The following is a 19168-nucleotide window of genomic DNA, read 5'->3' as shown; positions in this document are numbered from 1 at the left end:
GACTTAAAGGTGTTTTTAAATTCAAAGGGGTATTGTTTTACAGTGGAAAAGTGTGGACATAGTTGCATGCAACGACTAGCCCTGTACAGATGTTGTGCTGTTTGAAGTGTATGCACAATTGTGACAAACAGTACATTGCATACGCCTTTGGCTATGTTTTCAGGAAGGGAGAAGTTTTGACTGTTCATAAGGGCAAACATACTTTTCTGTGCTGATATTGATTTCTGTAAATTATACCGCTGCTATTTTTTTATTATGCCACCAATATATGTATTTTTTAACAGACACATCTTTTCTGCAGAACATCTCCTCTCTCCTCTCTCATCCAGAACTTTCTGTGATTGTCTTTAGGTTTGGCTCACAGCCATGAAACACAAACTTAAAACGGCAACTTTCTTCTGGCCTGGATCAGATGTGAAAATCAATGGAAAATACCCAGATTTCTGGACGAAGTATGACAGGTGGATATTTAAACTATCACATGATGTTCATTTTCGAGGACTGGATTTCAGGATTTTAAAACCATTATGAGAAACGTTTTCTAATCGGCTCTGAAACACACAAAGAGCAAAGAACACATTTGTTGTTTCTTTCTTTAGTAAAATCCCATTTGAAAAGAGGGTGGCAGACATATTTAAATGGTTGCATTTGCCTGAAGGAAAAAGGTAATTCTATTCCATTGTCTTTTTTTATTTTATATCCACAGTCAAGTTTGAAATAAACCATTGACCCATTTTAAATAAACTCTTTTAGGCCAGACTTTTACACCTTGTACTTTGAAGAGCCTGATTCTTCTGGCCATCGATTCGGGCCAATGAGCAGCCAGGTAAACTGAAGTTATTTTCAGTTACTTTCACTGAATGAAAAACCTTGTCAAGCACCATTGAACTTCCTGTGTTGACGCATTTCATGTTTAAACAGGAAAGTAGAAAATGTTTTTGATTCAGAAAAGTGTTGTAATCTTTGTGTTGCAGGTGATTGAGGCTTTACTGAATGTTGACAGATTGATTGGGCTAGTGTTGGAGGGTCTCAAGCAAAGACAATTGGACAAATGTGTCAACCTGATTCTGCTGTCTGACCACGGTGAGGGCTGTTATGTTTTTTCCACTTCACCTTGAGACCATACTTTATAAGATCATGTCAGCTGAGGACATGTGAGGCGTCTATTTCTCAAACTAGCGACTCTGATGTACTTATCCTCTTGTTTAGTTGTACATCTGGCCTTCCACATCTCTTTCTGACCTTGTTAGAGACAGTTGTCCTTTGTCTTTTAAGACTGTAGTGGACACCTTTGTATGAAAGCTTCAGTTCATTGGCAATTTCAAGCATTGTATAGCCTTCATTCCTCAAAACAATAATTGACTGATGAGTTAAGCTTCATTTAATGTACCAAATAGCTTTCAACTGTTTGACATAATGGCAATTGATTTTCTAGTACCAAATTAGCAATTTATCATGATTACTCAAGGATAAGATGTTGGAGTGAAGGCTGCTGGAAATGGGGTTTGTCTAGATTTGATCAAAAATGACTTTTTTCAAGTAGTGATGGTGCTGTTTTTTACATCAGTAATGTCCTGACTATACTTTGGGAGCAGTTGAATGCCACTTTGGTGAATTAAAGTACCAATTTCCTTCCAAAACAGCAAAATCTGTACATTGTTCCAAACTTTTGGCCGCCAGTGTACATTAAAACCATTTTAGCTAGTGCTATTACAGAGTTATTAAGTCTGGTCATGTTAGATGTTCGTACCAAGATGGACAGAAGTTTTTGTTGGGAAATTTAAGGATTAGATATAGACAGTATCCCATAAAGCATTTATCTCACATCAGTCATTACATTATTTAAAGAGAAAACCTTCAAAGTTCTTTCCTTGATTGTCTTTTAGCTTTCAATTATGCTTCTATGCATGGGCAGAGAAGTTCATGAGCAGTGACATCTGCTTGAAGTCTGCCTTCATTTGTGATTGGGCCAAATTAAAGGCGTGTGGGGTAGCCCCATGTGTCTCCTGCCCTTGAAGTACACCATAAGGCTTGCTTACATACTAATTTTGACTCTAGTTTCTTAATCACTCTGTCACTCTGCTTTTGTGGTTGGAGTAATTGTGAAGGCGTATTGAGCTTGTGTGTTTTGATGTACCGCAGTTCAGTTACATCACTGATCTTCAATTAGTTAAATTGTAAGCTGTTACTGTCAGCCAAAAGCTAATTATATGCTATCTTTGACACTTCAGTGAGAGAGAAAAAATCATGTTTTGAATGGTCTAAAACACATTATGAATTGGATAAATCAGACTTTGAATTCAGTAACTACATTAATAAACCCTTTGTTAAGGGTTTATTAATGACTAACAAGTAATTTACAAATGCTATATAGATCCTTAATATGTGGTTATAACAACATGACTTAAAAGAGTGACATTAAGGCAATACTTGCCAAATAGTGAGCATTTTAACTAACATGTTATAAATGCTTAATAAATGCATTTATTCACACATGTAATAATCAAAAACAGAAATGCTCTAATTCATGATTTATTTTGCTATTCAGACAAAAATTAATTCATTGAATGAGATTAAATGGAGGAATTATGTCATGTTATGTTGCTTCTGTCTGCTTTGTGTTTATATTAATTAATGTAATGTCTTGACTCATTTGTGTTGTTATATGCCTTGTCATGTTTTTGTCAAAAGAATGGTGCTACTCTGAGTGGTGTCATAACTTACCTTGTCTTAGTTATTAAGCATTAATAACATGTAAGTTACTTTTTCATGGCTAACTAATTTTAAATAAGTGTTATTAATCATTAATAACATGTAAGTTACATTTTCATAGGTTACTAATGTTGAAAATCTGTTATTAAGAATTAATAATAGGTGGTGTAAGAAGGCTTCCTAGAGACAGGTATTACAAATGAGTTTCCTTTTAAGCATGTTTTTATAACAGAATATAAATGATTTATCATGCATTTGTAGCTTAATAATTAGCTATTAATAAACCATTACCAAAGGGAACGTTAATTTAATTTGTTACCCTAAATTCTGAAAGTGTCATGGAAGCATCATCTCAGATTTGCTTTTTATGACACTATCGGTTAGGTTTAGGGTAGGGCTTTGTAGATTTAAATCTCGATAGAACATTAACCTTAAAAGCCTCATCAGTTTGTGAGAAAATGTAACTTGCTTTCACCACGGAGCGGCCTTGATACATGCCATGATCCACATATGTCATTTTGCAAAAATGTCGCCACTGTCACGTCATTTTCTTAAGATCAGGCTGTGCAAAATCGAAGTTAATTTCTGCTGTTTGTCTATAAAAATGCAGGGATGGAAGAAGCATCATGTGAGAAAGCTGCATACGTTTCAAGATATCTAAAAAACATTAATGACATCACCGTCATCCAAGGCCCAGCAGGAAGAGTCCGGCCCAGACGTTTGCCTGATGAGTTCTTCACCTGTAAGCCAATTCTAAAAACGTCTTCCCACCACACATTTGCACTTGAGTCTCTTTTGGATGTATAAAAATAATGATTTCAGTAATGATATTTAAATGTATGTAATCCTCACATTAGTGAAAACATAAATGATCTCTCCCTTCTCTGTTCCTCTATTCATCTGGCAGTCGATTATGAAGGTCTGGTGAAAAGCCTTTCGGTATGACCCAGTCACAACATCTCTACACTATGTATTGACCATATCTTCTACTTAATCTCATTGTAACCTACAGTCTCGGATTCACCTCGTGAAATTCTTGTGTTTCGAAGTGTGTGGAATCTGATCAGCCGATGCGGCCCTATCTCAAGGAGCACCTGCCCAAACGGCTTCACTTTGCAAATAATATACGTATCGAGAGAGCACATCTCTACATGAAGCCGCAGTGGCAAGCAGCATTGTAAGTTTGTGCTTCTGACTTGTATAAAACACATCTGATGCTTGTTATGTCAAATGATGTCCTATAGTGAAGGTCACATGAGAGAACCAATGCCATTGTGAGGTCAATGTCATCGGTTTGATATTTTTAAATCTGAATGCAAACGTGGGCTAGACGCAAGCTTCGGCAGATGTGAGATTATCAAAGATTATCTGTGAATAATTTACATTGGGTCTGTTGCTCACACTTCAGAGGGTTTAGAATATGGAGCATGAGTTGGATTGACAAATTTGTAGTGCTTTTATGTTTCTAGGAACTGTCATTGTATGATGGGGCTACATAAATATTCTTAAAAAAAATTCTACTTTGGTGTTCCATGGAAATAATTACAGCATACAGGTTTGGAACGACACGAGGGTTGATAAATAATTGCAGAATTTTATCTTTACAATTAGGTTATATTTGTTAACATTAGTAATGCATTAGGTATCATGAACATAGCCTATTGTAACAGCATTAATTAATCTTGGTTGATGTTAATTTATACAGTTGTTCATTTTTTGTTGTAAAGAGTTACCAATTTCTTGGATAAAGTGCTCTATTTCATTCATAATTTTGATTTTCTTTTTTAAAGTTCAAGATTATACTCACAGACATTTGAAGTTGCTGATGAATTTGTAAACCTTTCAATTTGTAAATGCTAACTAAAAGTTGAATATTATTAGTAGACTTATTAGTTTCACTCATAGGAATGTGTATATTTAAGAGTACGCTTTTTGGGTCACATTGACAGTGTTGGGAGGGTTACTTTTAAAATGTATTCCACTACAGATTACAGATTACATGTTGTTAAATGTAATTTGTAGCATATTCCATTAGATTACTCGTCGTCAGTAATGTAATCTAATACCCCCCACCCAAAAAACCCCCAATAATAATAATAAAAAAACAACAAATGCAAAATAATAATAATAATAATAATAAATTGCCCAAATATTAAAGGTCTTATCTAGCATGGATTTTCTTCATAGAAAAATACAATTGTGCCTGTTAGCAGGTGCATGTAAAAGGGCTAGAAATAGCATTTTAGCTTAGCATAAAGCTAAACGTTCACTAGTTTAACTGTTTCTGCTGCTCCAAACTTGCTTGCAAACACTGTTCATACACACCTCGGATCGCATCATTAATCAAAATACTTTAGGAATTAAACTGTATTCTGATTACCAACCATTTAAATTGTAACAGTAATGTAATACAGCTACTAATATTTTGTATTTTAAATCCATTGTTCTCTTTACATGTATTCCGTTACTGCCCAACCCTGCACATTGATCATGATGTTTGTTTCTCATGGTTATATTTCATTGACTCACTGTCACTTTTGTTCTTCATTAATTTTGTACAGAATTTATATGATTTTTTATTTCCCCTCTTCTCAACCTGGTTCACAGGCAACCAAGTGAAGTTAAATACTGCAGCGGTGGCTTTCATGGCTCGGATAATGTCTTCAAGAACATGCAGGTTGGTGTTTAAAACACTGTTGTATTCCAAATATGCATGCCTTGTATTAAATAAATAAATGTGTTTATTGCACATGTGCCAGCACAGTCATATTTTAATACATAAATACTTTTAGCAGACACTTTTTTTATAAAGCAACTTGTGTGTGATTCAATTCTCATGAGCAGAATGTCATGGACAGTATTCATAAACCATTCACTTCAGTAGAATAGCAATATCAATCCACATGCCTACTGTAACTGTTGTAATAACATCAGGATCATCTTCTTTGAGTAAACTGTATTGTTCGCAGTCATTTTTAAATGAATAAAGCAAAATGTTAGAAAAAGAAAAGAAAGAACAAAAATCAAGAAATAACCCATTTTATATCAGCTGACTAACACCAGATACACTGAAAAATAATAAACACTGGAGAATGACAAATGCATATAAAAAAGTATAAAAATGCATTAGAAATGGAAGTCCCGCCTTTCAGAGCCATTTAGCCTTTTGTTTATTTTATACCAGCTTGAAAACAGTTTTTAGTGTGATTTGAGCTGAATATTCAAAATATATGATACCTGTTACGATCCCGTGTTGTTTTCCGTTTTCCCTTATCACGTTCCGTGTCACGCTCCCTTGTTGTCCGCTCCGGGTTTTCTGTCTCACCGCTCACGCTTCCTGTCATGTCTTCCTTGTTGTCCGCTCGTGTTTCACTGTCTCTGTGAAAAACTACACTTCCCTTCTTCCCGTCTTTTCCGGCCCCGTCACTGTGTTATTGTCCGCACCTGTCCGTCATTTTGTCATTACCGTGACTCCTTATTTAAACCCTGCTGTTTTCCCTTCCCTTTGTCGTGCGTTGACGTTGCCTGTTCGTCCTTTCGTTGTCTAAGCTCTCATGTGTTCTTCGTTCTTATTCCCTGCAGTTCGCTGGTTCGTGCGGGATAACCCTGCTGTTTATGTTTGCCTGTTTGTTCCTTCTAGGTTATCCCCACCCTTCGTGGATGTTCGCTGCCTGTTCACCCTTGTATGTCACCTCATGTTTTAGTTTCTTTTTCCCATCGTGGACCCTTTCTTTTGTTCCTGAGTTTGTTTACCTTGTGTAGTCCCAAATAAAACTGCATTTGGATCCAAAACACCCACCTGCCTTCTCCTGCTTCACACAAGTCATATCAGAACGCACGACCAACAATGGATCCAGCAGTTTTGCGGGCAAACTACCGGCTGCTCTGTTTGCGACAGGGGGACCGTCCCCTAGAAGACCACATTCAAGATTTCCTTGTTCTGGCAAGCCTCTCCGACTTCCTGGACTCTGCCTTGGTGGTCTTCTTCCGAGATAACCTGAACCCTTCCCTGAAAGAGCAGTTGCCTCAGACGACGCGCGGCTGGACCCTCCGCGACCTCCTGGAGGCGACCCTACTGTTGTGCGGCTCTCCGTTCACTGTGGGCGTTTCCAAGGAGGACCCTACCTCACCATCCACTGCGGAGACTCTCCAGTCGTCCCTGGCGCTCCCTGCCACGTCAGCCCCCCCGGTCTGCGAGCCAGAGCCCACGCCTGCCCCGGTCTGCGAGCCAGAGCCCACGCCTGCCCCGGTCTGCGAGCCAGCGCCCGTCGCCTCGACCGTCCCTGAGCCAGCGCCCGTCGCCTCGACCGTCCCTGTCCAAGCGCCAGTAGCCAGGACCGTGCCCGTCCTAGAGCCAGCGTCTCTCGAGTCTTCCTGGGCTCCTCCTCCCGAGCCTCCCAGGGCTCCGCCTCTCAAGTCACCTTCCTCGGCCCCGCCTCCTGAGCCTTCCTCAGCTCAGCCTCCAGAGCCTCCCACGGCTCCGCCTCCTGGGCCTCCTGAGCCATCCTTGGCTCCGCCTTCCTCAACCCCGTCTTCTAGGCCTTCCTCGGCTCCACCTCCAGAGGTACTCTTTGCTGCGCCTCCTGAACTTCCCTTGGCTCCGCCTTCAGAGCCTTCTTCGCCCTCGCCTCCTTCGGCTCCGCCTCCTGAACCTCCTTCAATTCCACCTCCCGAGCCTCTCCCGGCTCCGCCTCCGAAGCCTCCATTGGCTCCGTCTTCAGAGCCTTCTTCGCCCTCGCCACCTGTCGGCTCCGCCTCCAGTGGCTCCACCAGCTCCGCCTTCTGAGCCTTCTACGCCATCGCCTCCCTTGGCTCCGCCCAACACTGTTCCGCCTCCTGACCTGCCCAAGGCCTTACCGCCTGAGTCTACCAAGGCTCTGCCTGTCTCTGCTCCACCCCCAGGGTCTCCAGCGTCCTTGCCTACGCCTCCTTTGGCGCTGCCACCCAAGGCCATGACTGCTCCGCCTCAGAAGTCCACCTTGGCTCCGCCAGCTCCCCCAGTGGCCACTCCTCCTCCCAGGCCCCCCGAACCGGCCCTTGCCTTGTGGCCAGCTCCCGGGCCACCCAAACCTGTCCCCATAGCATGGTCAACTCCCAGGCCACCTAAACCGGCCCTTGCCTTGTGGCCACCTCCCAGGCCTCCAGAACCGGCCCTTGCCATGCCTCCAGCTCCCGGGCCATCTAAACCTGTCCCCCTATTGTGGCCGTCCCCCAGACCACCTAAACCTGTCCCTACCCGGTGGACACCCCCCAGGCCACCTGACCCGGTTCCCTTCACACACCCCCAGAGATTACTTGCCTGCCCTCTCGGCCTCCCTGGTCCGCCAGTCTGCCCTCTCGGGTTCCCTGGTCTGCCTGTCTGCCCTTTGTGCCCCCGTGGACTGCCTAATTGCCCCTTGTGCAACCTTGGTCTGTCTCTGTGTCCCTTGTGCCTCTTTGGTCTGTCTCTGTTTCCCTTGTGGATCCTTGGTCTGTCTCTGTGTCCCTTGTGCCCCTTTTGGTCTGTCTTTTCTCCCCCACTTCTAGCCCCCCTCGCCTGGAACATTTTGTGTTTTGTTGTTTTTTGGTTTCTTTAGACCGTCTGGAATCCGGTCCTTTTGAGGGGGGGCTATGTTACGATCCCATGTTGTCCGTCCCGTGTTTTCCGTTTTCCCTTATCACATTCCGTATCACGCTCCCTTGTTGTCCGCTCAGGGTTTTCTGTCTCACCGCTCACGCTTCCTGTCATGTCTTCCTTGTTGTCCGCTCGTGTTTCACTGTCTCTGTGAAAAACTACACTTCCCTTCTTCCCGTCTTTTCCGGCCCCGTCACTGTGTTATTGTCCGCACCTGTCCGTCATTTTGTCATTACCGTGACTCCTTATTTAAACCCTGCTGTTTTCCCTTCCCTTTGTCGTGCGTTGACGTTGCCTGTTCGTCCTTTCGTTGTCTAAGCTCTCATGTGTTCTTCGTTCTTGTTCCCTGCAGTTCGCTGGTCCGTTCGAGGGTAACCCTGGTTCGTGCGGTATAACCCTGCTGTTTATGTTTGCCTGTTTGTTCGTTCTAGGTTATCCCCGCCCCTCGTGGATGTTCGCTCCCTGTTCACCCTTGTATGTCACCTCATGTTTTAGTTTCTTTTTCCCATCGTGGACCCTTTCTTTTGTTCCTGAGTTTGTTTACCTTGTGTAGTCCCAAATAAAACTGCATTTGGATCCAAAACACCCACCTGCCTTCTCCTGCTTCACACAAGTCATAACAATACCATTGTTGTCATTTCATTGCTTATTTGAAATGTTATTTAAACTGTTTTTAGTCTTTACAAACAGTTTTGGAGATTTTAGTCTTTCACCATTCAAGTACATCAGAGTAGGCCTACAGGACAAACCATCCGATTTTTATATTATTAGTTATTACTGGTTTAGCCTCAGTGCTTTAAAAAATTAAAAAAATCTAAATATATTTTTTTGAAGAAAATGCAATCTAGTCTCAAAGAATGAACATTACTGTACATTTGTGCAAACTGACATTTGGATGTCGCTCTCTTCATTTTGCTGCAGTTTTCTGGTGAAATTGTCACTAAATGCGTTGTTTTTACACAAACCACAGGTACTTTGGCTGTTTAGGACTTTGACAACACTTATTTTTCGCTCTATTACTCGCACCCTGCTATGTTATTATATCAAAACACTTTTACTCTATTGCATCATTTGAAAAATGACACATTTTAATGGTTATATTACAGACCCACCTACATTAACACACTTATTCCATTGTGATTAACTTCTGTGGTGGCTCACTTGATAGCGTGTTGGACTTTGGGCTCACAGATAGAGTCTCAACCCTGCCAAGTACGCTCGAAACAAAAGTGAAAGTGAAGCGAAGTACCATTGAAGTGACACGAAATGACGTGGTTTCTTCAGTAAATGTGCTAAAAACACTAGTTAGGTTTAGGTGTTGGTTTTAAGTAAAGATGTTTGTTTTGTTCATCTCTCATTTATCTTTTAAGACACCAATGGTTAGGTTTAAGTTAAAGTTTTAGGTTTAGGAGGTGCGTTGTTCTCATATAAACATCCAACTCAGATTCAGCATTCAAAAATGTATTTAATATTGACCTTAAAAACCTCATCCGATTATAGCATCATTTCACTCAATTTTGGTGCCCCTCGCAGGACATTTTACTGGGAAACTGCAGCCAAACGTGTAATGAAGAACGCGATTTTGGTGTGCAAAAATGTTGCCATTGTCACGGAAAAGGCGGTAGACCAGACTGAGAAAATGGTTCAATAATAAAGGGATTGTTTCCAAAAATGTTAATTCACTCACCCATATTATTAAAAAAATTATGTTTTTGGGTAATACTAAAGATGTTTTGTCAGAATGTCCAAACTGATCTGTTCCTGGTCACCTTTCTCTTTCATTGCCACTTTTTCTTCTATACAATAAAAGTGAATTATGAGCAGGGACAGAGCAGCATTGACATTCTGTTAAATAATTCAAATAAGTCATATGGGTTTGGAACAACACAGAAGTGAGTAAATAAAGACAGAAAAGAATGAATTTTCATTTTGGGCGTGAACTATTCCTTTAATAGTAAACCATTTCCTTCAAAACTATACATTTCCATGAAGGGGTCATGATACCCAAGGTTTTACCCCAATGCCCTTTAAATGAACTCTCTTTCCATTGAGTTTAACTTACTTTTCCCAGATTTACACTTAGCAATGTTCCTTCAAACTGGCAGAGGTTAAAACTACACTGCTGTAAACATGTGCAAGACATATTTTGGACTTGTGACAGAGTGTTGTTTATGTCTATGGACTTCGCCCCTGTGCCTTACGCCCATCTGTGCCCCTGTGCCTATGTGGTTGTCTAGGAATGTGTAATGTACTGTAGCTGTAGTGCTTACAAACATAGTCGAAGCGCTCCGAGGAAACCACAGGGATGGTTATTATGGCAATAACTTTAGGTCATCTTAATGAAATAAAGATCTCCTGTTAGAGGGAATGAAGATCATTTTTTGGATTAAACGTTCATTGTCAAGGAAATGAGATCAGTCTAGTTCTTTCCACTCAAGCATTCCTTGTTTTTGGCCAGAGGCAAGTTGAATGCGTGTCTCTCTGTGACAAATCCAAATAAGTGCTTTCAGTTATTTTTAACAGTACTCAATGTTTTTGGAGCTCTTGTGGCCATTTTTTGTCACCCACTTATTTTCCAAATGTAACTGCACTGTTTACCTAACATTTTATTATGGGTAGAGGGGGCGTGTTAGAATCTAATTCCGCTGTTGATGGTGTTTATGACAAACATGCATGGCCCTCTTGCTCCGTGTACAGTGAGGTTCAAAAGTCTGAATCCACACTGAAAATCTGGGATTCAAATTTGAATTGAACAAAACAAAAATGAAAAACGTTACAACAAAAATATTTAGGCCCGGCACTATTTTAAGGTGATTAACCAATTAAGTAAAATTTGTATTGAGCATGTTATTTTCTTAATGCAGATTTCTTTGCTTACATTTTGGATCAATCATCAGGTTTTGTGGAGCTCATGCCAGCTCAAGTGCAAGTGCAAATGGGGCACATACCAAATATTAACATATTCTGAAATTAATGTTAAATAAACTCTTCACTCTCAAGTTATTCTAAGAATATAATTTGTAATGGGGGAGAATGGTTTTACATTAGAATAATGCAAAATAAAGAATTTTCACTTTCAGACTTTTGGAGCCCAGTGTGCCTCACTGACCCAAATAGTTTTAACGTGATACAATGATTTGTGCTGAAACAACAGAATGTTTGCTAGTGCCAAGTGTAAATGAAGTGTAATTTAAGTAACTAAATGCAACTGTTTGCAGACCATATTTATCGGATTTGGACCTGGGTTCCATTATAAAACAACTGTGGCTCCCTTTGAGAACATTGAAGTCTATAACCTGCTATGTGGTAAGTTCAGTTTAATGTGAAGTATCCAAAGGAATATAGTAACAAAATACACTTAAAGCTGAAGTGTGGGACTTTTTCTGTTAAAGTACTTTCTCATATCCAAGCTTAAAATGAAGAGACAACTTTCAGTTAGCCATTTGTAGTTACATTTTCTTGAAAACTGTAAAAACGCAATTACATTTTTCTTTCTCGACCTGTCTAACTCTTCACATCAACACTGACTCAACAAATGGTGTTAGTTGGGGACGGGACTATCTGTTTGTTTGGTGAATTCATACAGCTGTTTTGACAACAATATTTATTTTTGCAATTCTGTTCGGTGGCGCTAGTGATGCAGAAATGACACACTTCAGTTTTATGTAATTTTTTTTATATTTCTGTTTTGTTGATCTTCACTTTTACTTATATTTTGAAAATGTATACTTTTACTTTGATACATCTCTCCAGACACTTTCGTTACTTTTGTGACTGAACACTGGCAACAATAACACCGCTGCAAATGTAAACCGCGTACGGCTATGACGAGGCAGGCGAGGAATGAGGATCTGAACGCAGCTTTATTAACATAAAAATAAACAAGCTAACTCAGAATAAAAAGAAAAACAAAACACAGGGAACCAAGTGCAGAGCATAAACATACATGCAAAAACTGACAAACTAACCAAAGGAAACCAGGGCTAAATACACAATGGAAAAAATGGAACAATCAGGGAGAATCAGTCATGAAATAAAACTACGAAGGACTACAAAACTAACACAGGAAACAGGAACAGGGAACTAAACAAGAATTTCAACATAAAAGTCTAGAAAAAGACAGGGAATATATGCCAATGGCTCGGTGATAGTAATGTCCAATTCGCAAAAGAATCTTTTGAATTAAATCTTTTGATTTGATTCTTTTGAATCGGTCAAATTGATAAATAAATAACTGACTCAAACATTTGTTTGCGAATCGATTTGCAAATCTGAATCGAAAACATGAGTGAACCCAGGGTTCCTTTAAAGGTATCTTTTTTATTATTTACTTAAGTACGACGATTGGGAAATATCATTATCATGTTTGAAAGGATATAAAACGTAATGTTTGTATAGATGTTTTCCCTTTTAGTCATATTTAGTTCCCTGAAAAGGTAGCTGATGCTATGGGAACTCTCCTTTGCATCAAAACCTGGAAAGTGAGGGAAGACACATCCAAGTTATACAACATGACGAAGATGTTAAGGGAAGCCCCCAGGGACATGCCATTAGCCCAAGACCAAAGTAGTTCATGCTCTTGGCAGAGTGAACTTTAATAACATGGGGCACTAATTGCCATCCGGGATGTAATTGAGCGCAATGGCATAAACAGCCCAGTGAAACATGTTCTTGCTGAGTAGGGCGAGTGTCTACTCTTGACCAGCTAGCTGGATGTGCTGCTCGGGCACGTAATTTTGAGAACTACTTTAGACAAGCCTGTTCCAAACTCTAAGCAGGAGTCTTTGACCGTGGTCCCTTGGGAGGTGTTGTGACAGCATCGGCTTAAAGAAAGAAAACGAGCCAGGAGCAAAGCATCATGAGTTTCATGGGCTCACAATGAAGGCAATCAGTCTCACCGAGTGCAGCTTCCAATTGAGCTTGGCCCAGTCAAACAAAGCAGCACTTGTGTCCATCAGACAGTTGGAAATAATGCTCACATGTGGGAAATATTTTCAAAATGAAATCTTTAAACAGACGTTGTTAAGCAAAAGGCCCTTTTCATCAAAAGAAACACAATTCATTACAATTGCAAACACGGAAATGTTAAAAGATACACTGGTCATCAGTGCACTAACAGGGAGAAGAAAAGAATCCACTTGCTGTTAAGGCATGCAGTTCAAATTATGAGTCAGGCTTGCAGAGGCATGAGAGATATGTAATCATGAAAAAAGAGAAAAATTCTGATGAAATGCCACAGTGCTCTGGCAATAAGATTTCAGTTATTTTTAAAGGGCTTCAGAGATTGTAATTCCTGAGAGAAGTTCCCATTATGTCAGCTACTGATGCAGCATTGAGGTGACCAACTTGAAAAAGGAACATTGTTTTTCAATCAAGCCAGATTACATGGACACCTAACATGTTTTTGGGATTGGTTTAAAGTGTAAAACTCAAATACAGCCGTTCACTGCTTATGAATTTGCCTCTTCATCGTATCATGGGTTGGTAACAAAGAATTGAGTGTGGGATGATGAGATCTAATTGGCCAAAAACAGCATATAAACATATGCTGTATAACTCATACATTTGCTTAGTAGTCTAGTATTTTACAGTATACTAATGTCAACAGGCCAGCACCCACATAGGAAAGTTTATACACTGAGCTCATGTTGGTTGAAATACTTGTTGTTAAAATTAAATTGTAAAATATGAGACTGTTGTTTTTCTCCACTTCTCCCAACATCCAAATTCAAAGCCAAGGATTTTGTGACTCACTATAAAAACAAAATGTACATCACTGGCAACAAATTCTCTGATACCTCTGATACATACCAGAGTTGGGTGGTAATGAACTAGAAGTAGCAATGCTACTAACATAAAGGGATAGCTCACCCCAAAATTATTATCATTCAGTGGCAAAATCCAAATCCAAATGACATTTTTTCTTCTGTAGAACTCAAAAGGAGATGTTAGGCAGAATATTAGCATAAGACAACATTCACTTTTATTGCATCTTTTTTTCCATACAATGAAATTAAATGTTGACTGAGGCCAACATTCTGCCTAACAGCTCCTTAATATACAGTATAGCAAGTGCGGTAGGAAGGTTTTTTATTTAAAACTTGATAGGACATTAACCTAATTTTTTTTATCTGTTTAGGAGAATTTACATTTAACTTGGTTTTAGCACCACACAGTGGACATTTTACCTCAGAACTGCAGCAATACAAATGAACCATACAATGTCATTTTGCAAAAATGTTGCCACAATCACATAATTTTCATGACATAAATGCAATTCTATTTATTTCTGTTCAGATTTGCTGGGTATTCCTCCAGCCCCCAATAACGGCACCCATGGCAGTTTAAACCATCTACTGAAGAACCCACCGCACCAGCCAGTGTACCCCGCAGAGCGCTCTGCACCATCCACATGTACCCCTGACAGTGGGTACCTACGTGACCCCCGTGGTTGCACCTGTGATTCCCTCACTAAAGCCGAGGTTGGCATCAAAGACATCATTCAGGCCAGCTCCATACTGAACATGCTAGTCTAATGGCCATTTTGGGCTTGGTTTGATAGACAATTTCTGTGCTAAGACTTGTTAAAATTAAGACCAAGACTTAAATCAAAATTAGTTCCTTGCTCAATACGATGTAATACTGTTTCTGTTTAAACTGGCTGTTATTAGATGACTCATTCCTCTAAAGAACAGGGGTTTCCTCTTGGTTCCACCCTAAGTTTCCTTTTTTAGATTTTGCCCTGGCCATTGTCTACTTAAATGGTGATTTAAAGGGCAATTTACCCAAAAATAAAAATTCTGGTATCATGTTGTTCCAAATGCGTATGACTTTTGTTAGGCATAATGCTATTGTCAGTCACCATTCACTTTCGGAGCATCTTTTTTCCATACAATGGAAGTAAATGTTGATTAAGACATATGTTTGACATATGAAACAAAGACAGATGTGTCTGGAACAACATAATGGTGAATAAATCTTAACATTGCACTACACAAATAAAACTTAATTGAACTAAACTTGAGAGACAACCAAAGCTGTGAAATAGCTGCATGATTTCAGTTTTTTTGCACATAATTTCAATTAAGCACTAGTATAGCTTCCAGTTTCAGAATGTTATTGCATGGATATCACTGGAGCCTCTGTAGTCTGGTGCTGAGGCCCTGAGGAATTTCTTTGAGCTATGATTGTTGTTTATGTTACTGTATGCTGATCCACACTCATCACACATTCATTTTTGGCTTTGTGGTGTTGTCTGGATTTCTTTGTTTTTCCTGTGGTATGTCACTCTTGCAAATGGAGCTTTTTAGTTTTTGAAAGGGAAATGAGTCAAGCCACTTGCTCTTAACCACTCCAAATGATCTACTGTATTGTCTCTTGTATAAAAATCAGTAATGTATTAAAAAAATCAAAAACATGATTAGGTTGATCTGATTAACATCAGAAATCTTCTTCGGAGCCGAGCGAGCAAGTCACAGAGCTGAATTCCTCTGCCGCCTCCATTCATCTCTACACGCTGTTGGATCTACGGCACTTTCCAACGGTTCTCCCCCTCGCACACTACGTTGTGCTGAGCACACACCCCTAGGGGCCTCATGAGCAGAAAAAGATCACGGAGTGAATACATTTGTTTATATATATATATATATATATATATATATATATATATATATATATATATATATATATATATACCTATATACATATATACATATAAAACACAAAAAGAGTAATATTTCTCTAAAAGAGTGGCGCAAACAGTAAACATTGCAATCAGTAAAAACATTAAACTCCTCAAGCTATGTGTCATATGTTGTTGGAAGGCTCTCAAAGAGTAGAATACAATCAGCCTATTTGTTTTACTCACAGACAAAAATATAATGAGTATATTTCTAAGTATATTTCTTTGACAATTATGATGGTGTTGCTTATTTGGAGCGTTTTCGCTTATAACTTCACAAAAATAAACAGAACATAAAATATCACTTACCATTTCTTTGAGGAGGTGATTATCTTTCAAACGAGCCCACACACAAGGTAATCAGATGCATAAAATCATTAGATAATCCACACAAAGCACAATGTTACATATGGCAACCAGCAGATGGCGCCAAGTAAATGTCACAAACTCGATGCAGACTCATTCTGTGAAATCTCATTACTAAAATCGTGTCTGCATGCTACGCAAACCTTTAGTTATTGGTGTGTTTGCGTGTGCTTATGTACAGTTATTATGTTTTATTTGTTTGGAGAGGCTTGTGGACACATGGAGATGTTTTGGACACTATGACAAATCATTTTTGGTACTTGTGACGCAAAACGTATTTTCTTTTTTTTTTTTTTACCACAGTTGCAATTTTTAGGCCCCATTTACCCCTTGCATTAACATGCGTTTTTGGTGATCGGAACTCATTAAACCACATTCATTGACCACATTAAATAACTTTGAAATTAAATAAATAATTATTGCACCCAAGACGGATTGTGATCGGATCACTGAAACCACATTCGGAGGTGATCAGGGATGGAATTCTGACCACATTTAAAGAAGGTGTAAATGCAAATGCAATTTCATTAACCGGATAAAACTAACAATTAATTAATAATATGATGAGATTACGCTACAGTCATTTGTTGTTAAAGTGCTGTATTGTGGGTTATTTCCCTTTTCTGTTAATTCTGCAATTGCAATTTGAAGACAACACAAAGATAAGTCAGGCTACTCTCTCATGTTTCAAATGAGAAACATGTTTAGCACTTGCAAAGCGCCAAATGTGAGATGAATATCAATCAATTTGTGTCAGAGACCAGAAATTTAGCATTGGCGGCTGCCGTAAAAAAGTTCAATGAATGGAAAACTCTGACTTTTCAAGTGTTGAAAAGCAAAACAATTGTTTTGGGGGTAAAATTAGCTTAAAGACTAAGACTTTTTAGTTACCACAGCCTCTGATGTAAGTAATGGTTTCCATTTTGTGCGGGCAATTTTGACCAGATTTCTATTTGATCACAGTGGAAACGAATTTGACTGCCTGGTGTAAATATAATCCAGCTAAAAAATATTCAGTTACTATCCGGATATGAAACGCATGTAAATGCAAGGTGTAAATGGGACCATCATTTTGTCACTTGCTGTGATATAAGAAAATTACAAACACAATGTAAAATGTCCCTATGATCTGTTTCAGGTGAACCGTTTCAACCAGCGACTCATGGACTCAGATTCAAGTGAGTTTAACTTTATATCAGGAATTGATCATATCTCAAATGAGTGATCTGATCTGCACTAAAAGTTTTTTGTTGTTGTTTCATAAAAAAACACCCTGCAGTGAAACATTCAATACCTACCATCTTTCTGTTTTACTCCACTTACAGACTCAAATGTCAAACCTCTTCATTTGCCGTTTGGAATCCCACGTGTTCTTCAGGAGCAGTCTGATTACTGTATACTCCACCACACTGCATACATCAGCGGATACAGCAGAGACATCCAGATGCCCCTTTGGGTTTCATACTCTTTGAATGCAACGGTGAGACTTGTTTTTGAATGTTTGGAAGGAGAGCTCATATTAAAGCTGTTGTGTTCTCCATCTAAAGCTGTTACAGTGTTGCTCAGCAGGGGCTCCATTTGATCTTTTCACATAATAATTATCTGGAGATGTCCGATGGGATTTGAATGAACTCTGGCCATTCATAGCTTAACATTGTGTCCTAACCAGACAGGAATCGATAAGGAAAAGCGATAAAATCTCTTATCTTAATCCAAGTTTTTTATCCTAACCAGCTGCCTAATGAGCGTTACATTTTTTGGTTCGCTTGGCTATTAGTTCAGTGGCATATTGGACCAAAATCCCGCTCCACATGACTGTATATTAAGCATCAAATATGCTCTGAGCAGCTTTCCATTCAGTGTGGACAGACAAATTGCTTGTTGCATCGTGCCGGTTTGTTTGTGAACCTGAATTTCAAATAATTATAAGAGAAATGTGTAATGACTGATCACATAGGAAGAAATAAATCGGAAAAGGGTTTATGGTGTTTGGAGATGGCAAGGAGAGTAGAGTAGAGAAAGAGGCTGACAGATCATATTTCTGACCTCATGGAGCATGTGCTAGTCAGTACGTGGCAGACCACAGAGTAAATCACAGTCTCTTGTATCGTCCTCAAGCGCACTGTCACCCAGCACAGCGAGACAGTGACAAACTGCTCTCACTCATAATTGGACTACATTCACTGTTTTTGTGGTTTATTATCATATTTGTTTACTTTGCTGTATTTTTTTGACTTAATTTATTTGTCAGTCAGTCTCTCATTCCCAGAACTTGGAATAAACATTTTATTCTGGGCAAGAACCACCCATTTAGGCAGGAAGAGATGTCTTAATGACATGGAAAGAGATCAATCAGAGTGTGTTGTTCCTATACCATTTTGGAGGAGGGTTATCTGAACTATAGTATACCACATTAACAGGCCAGCATGATACAAAGTTATTTAAATTATGGCACAGAAGTGTCCATGAAAGATTTCACAGAAAACATATACTGTAACAAAATCGCAGAAAATGCATAGAGACTAAGTACAGTACAGAATAGAAAATAATTGCAGACTTTTTGCACAAACAGTGTTGGGTAGATTACTAAAATATAGTCTGATAATGATTAAAAATCACACACCTAAAATTGACCTTTTGAAAAAACCTTTTGATTACTTATTGCACCTTTTGATGAAAATCTAATTTTAAGTGCATCAAGTGCCAATTTACAATCCCTTTATTAAACATGTACATTAATACACATGAAATAGGACAACAGTTGCTATGTTCTCATTTCCTGTGTTCCACTAACG

The 19168-nt window shown here is 39.2% G+C and overlaps 1 protein-coding gene across 1 annotated transcript in view; it reads left to right on the top strand.

Annotated features, from left to right (window-relative positions):
- Positions 1–19168, top strand: part of LOC127621751 (ectonucleotide pyrophosphatase/phosphodiesterase family member 1-like) — a 66825-nt gene that overhangs the window by 24425 nt on the left and 23232 nt on the right. Inside the window, exons 9-20 of the mRNA XM_052095468.1 lie at positions 352–461; positions 600–665; positions 754–826; positions 975–1083; positions 3323–3454; positions 3620–3651; positions 3762–3889; positions 5320–5389; positions 11545–11632; positions 14624–14808; positions 17512–17551; positions 17699–17853. Coding sequence (XP_051951428.1) covers positions 352–461; positions 600–665; positions 754–826; positions 975–1083; positions 3323–3454; positions 3620–3651; positions 3762–3889; positions 5320–5389; positions 11545–11632; positions 14624–14808; positions 17512–17551; positions 17699–17853 — 1188 coding nt within the window. The remainder of the gene's footprint in view (positions 1–351; positions 462–599; positions 666–753; positions 827–974; positions 1084–3322; positions 3455–3619; positions 3652–3761; positions 3890–5319; positions 5390–11544; positions 11633–14623; positions 14809–17511; positions 17552–17698; positions 17854–19168) is intronic.

Source organism: Xyrauchen texanus, chromosome 28 (assembly GCF_025860055.1).
Source record: "Xyrauchen texanus isolate HMW12.3.18 chromosome 28, RBS_HiC_50CHRs, whole genome shotgun sequence".
Taxonomy (NCBI): domain Eukaryota; kingdom Metazoa; phylum Chordata; class Actinopteri; order Cypriniformes; family Catostomidae; genus Xyrauchen; species Xyrauchen texanus.
This window is presented reverse-complemented; position numbering and strand designations above follow the sequence as displayed.